The sequence below is a fragment of the Poecilia reticulata genome, linkage group LG21, assembly GCF_000633615.1.
Source record: "Poecilia reticulata strain Guanapo linkage group LG21, Guppy_female_1.0+MT, whole genome shotgun sequence".
In the NCBI taxonomy this organism is placed as follows: domain Eukaryota; kingdom Metazoa; phylum Chordata; class Actinopteri; order Cyprinodontiformes; family Poeciliidae; genus Poecilia; species Poecilia reticulata.
In genome coordinates, this window is record NC_024351.1 from 4,270,232 (window position 1) to 4,278,096 (window position 7,865).

The following is a 7,865-nucleotide window of genomic DNA, read 5'->3' on the forward strand; positions in this document are numbered from 1 at the left end:
TTTCTTTTCCCCCCTCACTATCTGAAGTTAAATCAGACCAAACCTCTCTTGTTTTTGATTAGTTAAAATTACCAAAATTATTTCTATTTGCTAAACAATAATGAAAGGAACATTTTTTTTTAGATTTATTTAATAATGTGGTCAAAATCAAAAGTTTTGACCACATTTGTTTGGTAGGATTGCCGTCTACAAGTTTCTCATAGTTTGCTGGAGTTCTGGTCAATTCCTCTTGACAGAACAGGTGTACAAATTCTCTATATGATTGATATCATGCCCAAAGATAAATTTTGTTGTCCTTAAACCGTTTTATAACCTCATTAGCTGTTAGGTTTGGGGTAAAACCAGTCAGAGCCCAAGTTTTAACTTCTGATGTCTTTAGATGTTGCTTCAATATTTCCTCATAATGTTGTTTCTTTGTGATGCCATCTAGTTTATGAAGTGCACCAGTTMCTCCTGAAGCAAAAAGAAAAAACCCAAAACATGATGCTGCCACYGCCATAATTCACAGTTAGGATTGTACAAGCATCCTAGTTTGTCCTCCAGATTATGTCCAAACAGTTACACTTTAGTTTTGTCCAACCAAATGACATGCCTCCATGTATGAGACATGTCAAAATGAGACATTTGCAGATTGTGTGAATCTGCAAACTGCAATCTGGCTTTTAAGTTTCTTTTGGAGGAATGGCTTCTTCCTCGCTGAGCGGCATTTCAGCCCAAGTCTGTATAGGACAGGTTTCTTTCATTTTCTTTTTCAAGTTCAGCAGCATCTTCACAAAGTCTTTGGCTTTTATTTTGAGGTCAGTTTGAACATTTTGCTCCAGAGACCCAACATTATGATGACTGGACATTCCCATTATGTCTATACCTGTCGAAAAAATTAAAATTTGTAATTGAGGTGTTTCCATAAAAGAAGAAACACAATTAAAATCACAAGTGAATAAATTTGTTCATGTATCAAGTCATTAAAAAACTTACCGCACCGTCAGCCTCTAACTAGTTCCTAGTTTGTGTCTCTTTGTGTTTTGCGACAGTGGCAACATCCTGTTGTTGATCATGTGACCCGTGTGATGCACAAAAAGTGTTTCCATTGCAGTTATGCTAAATAAAAAAATTTGGCCAAAATCCTCCTCATCCTAGTGCCAAAACGTTTTATCAACAAAACAGAGTTTTTTTTATTTCAAAATTGCAATTTTTCCATTACGCAAATTTATTTTCAAAATGTCAAATTGGGCTGGAAACATCTACAGATCAGTCTCTGACATATTCTTGCTCTAATTRTTTCAGAATTTAGTAAATAAATAAGTTTGGTAATTGTAAATGTGCTAAATGAAGAGAAGTTTGGTTTGATTTAACTTCAGGTAGTGAGGAAAAAAAGATGCATTTATTCTGCGTATGCAAACTTCTGGTTCCATCTGTGAGTTTAAATCRGCAGAAATTARCCAAACTGTCAGCCTCGTCAGTCAGCGGTTCCGGCTTTCAGAAAAATGACTGGAGATATTTTCCATTTGTTTTTCCCACAGGACAACCTATTGTCGTATCTCAGTTTGGCAGCAGCGGCTTATGAGAGCTGTCAGTCAAGCTCAAAATCTTCATCTGACTCGGGAATCTGTTCAGAAAAACTCAATTTTCTGCCGCTGTGACAAATACTATGACAACTGTTATTTTGGGATGCGCTATTATTGTTGTCTAGAAAGATGGGCATTGTTATTTTGTAGATATTGTTCACTTAATCTCTGTCATATTGAGCAGCTGAAGAGTTGGAGGATGTATTAGTGCTGTTTAACACATGGCAATAAATTTACCATAGCACACACTATTTTTTATTAAAAATAATCWGCAGATTATAATAGGAAGCAGAGGATTRTTACWGAGTTTTTACTTGAAACAGACAAGAATAATTGGCATTTTAAACTATCTTTAGCCTCTTATGTTATGAAGTAGCCTACCACTCTGACTGATTGTAGAGGAAAGTGCTTTGGCGTCCTCTGAACTTGATGAAGGGCTATACAAGCACAGGCTCTTACCATTTAATGTGGTTTTTATATCACATTTTAGTTTTGCTCTAAAACGATTAATCGCGATTAATTGATTTATAAAATAATTTAGTAATCAATTCAAAGTAAAAAAAAAAAGGCCATTTGCTGAAAGAAAAACATACTCAGAGCAGTAATAAAGCCAAAACTGTTCAAAAATATTTTTCATTTAAGATGGAAAATCAACTTTATCTGTAAATATGTTCTATCCAGAGCTCCTCAGGTGGCATTTTTAGTTTCACCTGCTTCAGATTACATATAAAAACAACACTAGTAAGCACTTTTTGCTGTCCGGTTATTAATCAAAATATGAAATATGTAGACAGTATTTTTCTTTAGCTGCAGATGCATCAAGCTTAAAGAAATGCTGTCATTACATTTCAGGCAATAAGAGTTTTATTTTTAATTAAAAAATTAAATGAGTAGGCTAACTCCTTCCAGCCAGAAATAATAAGCAACATTTCCCAGAATCCCATGTTCATCAGAGAGTCAGAAGTTATTCCCTCCACTTTGACTCGTTTTCCGGGGCGCCCCTGGGAGCGATGTTTGGAAACTAACAGTCCAGGGTCGCAGTGTTGGTTGTGGCAGCAAGAAATCAGCTGTCTTGTTTAATTTGTRCCTGCTTTTAAAAATCAGCAGAGCTGTGATTTATTGTTGCATTTAAGTTGTTTCTCCAAGCAGCAGCCATGCCAGCAGCTCTGTAAAGTCGATCAGTGCAACAATATAAACCAAACCTCTCCCTGGCAGAGCTGGAGTTTCCTTTTGGTTCGGGTTCAGATGACGAAACAAAGCTGGGGGGATAAATTATGACCTTTAGTTTTGGGCTAACAAGTTTACATAACAGTCGATATAACCAGCAAAAATATAWGTTTTCTGACTCATGTTTGTTTTTCTTTCGTTGGTGCAGAATGCAGAAGTTTCTGTGTTTGAGGTGAACATCAGGTTTGTTGGAGGTCTGCTGTCTGCCTACTACCTGTCTGGGAAAGAGGTAAGGAGTTTCATTCGCTGTTTTTCATGCTCCTGCAAAAACACTAAATCTTACCATGTATGTTTGGTCTAGTTTCTGGCACAAATRTCTTAGTTTTATCTTATTTCAAATGTACTCACTTAAAAATAACATTTCAGAAAGATATAGGAGCTTGTTTTAAGTAAAAAATTATTTAATATAGATTTTTTTTAAAAGTGCTGTTGCATTGACATGTTATAAGTGAAATGATCTGCCAGTGGAACTCAAACTGGGTTGCTAGGTGACGGGCTGGGCTTGGCTGGCGTTGCTAGGTGACGGGCTGGGCTTGGCTGGCATTGCTAGGTAACGCCACCAGCAGAAGTAATACTTTTCCATCAATTTTAAAGAATTACTTACTTAAAACAAGCTCCTATCTTGCTGATAATAAGTGAGTTATTGTCGTCTCATTTTAAGTGTCGTAAGATATTTGCAGTAKAAATTAGATCACAGATGCTTGGTATTTTTTTGAACTTGGGATGTTCCTTTGGTCTTTAGAGGYAAAACATTTCCTGGAATGTAAGATTGCTGATGGAATATTTCACCAGAGTCGCTTCTTATCCAAACTAATTCAGGTTTTTACTTTACTATGTTACTATGAGATTTTTACCTGCAGTGCTGAGTCAGTGTGGGAATTAGGTGGTTATTTTTCCTARTCTCAGTAATTATATGATTCAACAGACTCTCTAATGGCCTGAAAGACTCTGGGGGGGAAAAGTTTCCAAATTTCACTTTAGAACGAGGCCATTTGATGGAGTTTTCCTTTGATTTCCTCATTAAGGTTCAGAGAGGGTCTGGAAAACTTGAAGTGTGGAAAATTATCAAAAATTAAACCATAAAAAAACAGTTTCAGACTTTTCTGTTCTGTTCCCTTTTCAAACCATCCATCCATCCATCTGACCATTTGCACATCCATCCATCTGTCCATCCTCCCACTTCTAGAGGTAAAAGCCTAAATGAAATATAATTTTATCACCCTGGATCTGAAACTGTGCTCCGTGTTTGCATTTCTCTTGGAAAACTGTCTCTAATCTGACTCCAGATCCATTTCCATCCACCACTGCACACAAACCATTTTTTACTAAATAATTGAGTGTCTGCAAAGRATTTTGATGAGCTCTGTATAATTAAACATGATGCATAATTTATTTTAGCTGTTGTTTTGGAATATTTTGTATTATAACTTATATTATCTTGTTCTGTTTGAATTATGTATTGTTCTGATCCCTGTTTTGGGCTAAAAAAAAATTATTTACGACCTTGTAGTAGAGAAGCACGTTGCTTCAGATTAGACTGAGTAGATTTTAGAAAACCACTACAAATCATCAGCTACATGATTTAAATATCATCAGTAAAGTTTTTGATTGAAATGTAGTTGAAACGAACTGGTTTGAAGATAAATGGTAAGCTGGAAATATGTTTGAATTATTGTGAATTTAAGTTTATTTGTTTTCTTTCCTTGGAAATCCCCTGGAAAGTTTKGGTTGCTGTTGATTAGCCAGAAACTTATCAAGATGTTAAAGTTTGAGGTACTTGATTTAAAAACAGACGACTCTTATTATTTCGCAGCAGTTTTTTGTTCCCTGAATGAGATTCATTCATTTCAGGTCAGTTGTACCTTTCATGCCAAGCCCTCCGGCTGCAGGTTGGGGTTCCCTGAAGGTTGGTGCARRTATATAAATGGCTGATGGGCAGCCTTGGAGAGCTGAGGGGGTTTTGATTGAGAAGATGATGAACTGCTCCTGGATTTTATGACACTGAATGAAAGTCGACACGGTTCCGAAGAACCGCTGGGTTCTGCTGCAGGGGGTAGAAAGACATCAGTATCAGTTGATTTCAGTAAAAGATTGGTTGGAGATGTTAAAGGAATGAAATTAGCTCACTCTTGTATTTCTGAAAAAGAAATTTAAAGTCAATAGWGAAGATTATTACAGTCACAAGTCGGGGAAGATTGATAAATTTAGAGCTGCAAGTAACAATTATTTTAATTATYGATTAATCTGTAGATTGTTCTGACGATTAATCGATTAATCACATAAAAAATTTGGCACTCTGCAGATTTTTCATTTAAACATTTTTGATGTTAGACATACATTAAAAGATGCAAATAAACAAATTTCTCATTGTTCACTGAGAAAATACACATTGTCTTACCTGAAATTTAATTAAATAGAATTCTTTTAATGAGCATTTGATAATTTAGGTTTACAACTAAAAAACTCTGCAAACCAACATGTGAAACCTTCTTTCTGTTTAATTTTTGTATTAACTGATTAATAATTAGATAAAAAAAAGTTTTTTTCCTACCCCCTAAAATGTATGACGTTTTGTCGTAAATGCAGAAAATGTATATTTTTGTACAGTTTTGGCTTAATTACTTMTCTTAGTGTTTTGTTCTTGCAGCAGATACCCATATTTTGAGTCTAGCTAACAATTAATCAATTACTAGATTAGTTGACGATTAATCAATATTCGATTAATCACGAATAATCCGATTAATCGTTTCAGCCCTGTATAAACAGTGGGACCTTATAACTACGTTAAGCCAATCTTTGTTCAGAAATGGTTCTGATAAACTTTAGTTTTTAAATATAAAGTTCTCATTTTTAGGTCTTTACTGTCTTATGTGGACTTTCCTGTTCTTCATACTCATTAACCTGACTGTTTGAGAAGCTATTTAAACCAAAACACCCAGAGAGAAAGGAGGCAAACAGCCTGAATGTGGAGAATCAGCCTGTGACCTTAGCGAATATTCAGCCTCTTGACTTTGCCTGCATGTTGTTCAGAATTTAAATCATATTCATTAGAGATGGGGAGACTTCGTCAACATTAGAGCCACTCAACATGCTCGATAATGACGGGGAGAAAGAGAAAGTATCGGCATTCATATTCTGTTTTATTACATTCCCGTATATTAATCAATTCAAATATAAACGGAGCAGGAGGTCTACGCTTTGAGTGGAGAGTTAGAGTAATTTAATTATGAGTGGTTTAAAAGGATGGGCGTGGCGCCGCGGACGTTTGTTTTAGTGGCTTTTAAAAGGTTTRCTGCTGAAAATGTGCTTTTATTTTTGACTTAAAGTCCTGTTCAGTTTCATCATCAAAGCTGAAAACTGTTGGACTGTCTTCGGTAAGATGTTATTAAAAAACTCTAAACCAGATTTGTGATTTCATTTTAATAGATTTAAATCTAAAACAAGACATTTGTTTTCCCATTTTAAATGGAGAATGAGAGTGTTTTTGATCTTGTGTATATATATATATATATATAAGACATTTGCTGTGTAGGACTCTGATCTAAACGGAACGACCTGGCCAAGATGGCTGATTCTGTTCTGGGGATGACTGGAACCAGTGGAGATGACGATCAAACAACCCTCAGCATCCTCTTTAGGAGACTGTCCTAGAAAAACAGACAGTCTCCTAAAGAGGCTTTGCACAAAAGATTCACTATTTCTAACTTACACAGTTTGTTGCTTTATTTATCAACGTTTCAAATAAAAAAATCAACAAGTGATAAATCTAGCAACTTTTTGTTTCTGAAGCGTTTTTAAAAAATAGAAATATTCGGCTGTAAGGCACTGGTTCAACCACTGAGAAAGCTTTAGGCAAAATAAAGCGTAACTAAGCAAATTTACACAGAAATGTCAAAATTCGCAAAAACATAAGGATACAACCCGTAATAATCTACTTAGTTTATAAGCAAAAAAAAAGTTTATGTGCAGGTTAGTTACACTTTAAATAAACATGTTTTGTGAATCATTGCCCAACACTGCCTTTTAAAATCATGCATTGTCTTCAGTAGTATGATTTTAGATTCGCTGTGATTTCCTACATCTAAAACTTCAAATCCATTCGGGTTGTTTGTGTATTATTTTTGCTGAATGTGAAGACGAGCGACTCAGTCAGTCGTTGGTGCCGTTTGATCCAGACTCAAARAGAGAGAGAGAGAGAAAACTGCTGGCTTTGATGAAAATTTGATCAGTAAGAGCAGAGCTGGTAGCGGCTGCTTGCGCCCTACTGGCAGGCTTTTAGCGTCCGTCYGGATCCCAGCGTGCGTCCTCTTCCTGCACAGAAATGAAGAATGGTAGGGAGCAGGTAGAGCATGTACGGGACGATGAACTAACTGAAAGGCTTCCAGTCACTCTGCTAATCAAAGCTAAGTGCTGGAAGGCGGCAAGGACAGAGAAAGGACAGAGAGGATGAAAGCTAGGGAAAGGAAAGGAAGCGGAGCATGAAGGAAGAGATTGTACGGGAAAATGAGGGGAGACACCTGAAAGAAGTGGTGATGGATGGAGGCAATAAATTGATGGGAGGAATCGGTGAGGGGAAAAGCTGCAGAAGGAGGGAAGAGTAGAAATCAGACGCAGAGGATTCTGGAAAAGTCTGGAATCATTTTCCAGAATTAGATGTTTTTAGAGAAATATTCTTATTTCCAGACTTTATCCTCTGTCCCTTCCTTCCTTCCTTCCTTCCTTCCTTCCTTCCTTCCTTCCTTCCTTCCTTCCTCCCTCCCTCCCTCCCTCCCTCCCTACTTTCTTTCCATCCTTAATTCCCTTGTTTCTATCCTTCTTTCTTTCCTTCCTTTTTTAAACATTCCTTCCTTCTGTCCTTACTTCCTTTAATCCTTCCACCCTTAATTCACTTGTCTCCTTCCTTCCTGTTCTGCACACTTTCATGCTTCCTTCTGTCTTCCATCTTTTGTTCCTTCCTTCTGTCTTTCTTTACTTCCTTCTTACCATTCCAGTTCTTTCTTTCTTTCCTCTCTTTCATCTTCCCTTCCTTCCCTGTGAACTTTCATGTTTCCTTCTGTGTTTCCTTCCCTCATT

General features: G+C 36.5%; 1 protein-coding gene across 1 annotated transcript in view; it reads left to right on the forward strand.

Moving 5' to 3' along the window:
* The window catches only part of man1a1 (mannosidase, alpha, class 1A, member 1), a 125,270-nt gene that overhangs the window by 59,205 nt on the left and 58,200 nt on the right, over positions 1 to 7,865 (forward strand). Inside the window, exon 4 of the mRNA XM_008397245.2 lies at positions 2,941 to 3,021. Within this exon, the coding sequence (XP_008395467.1) occupies positions 2,941 to 3,021 (81 nt within the window). The remainder of the gene's footprint in view (positions 1 to 2,940; positions 3,022 to 7,865) is intronic.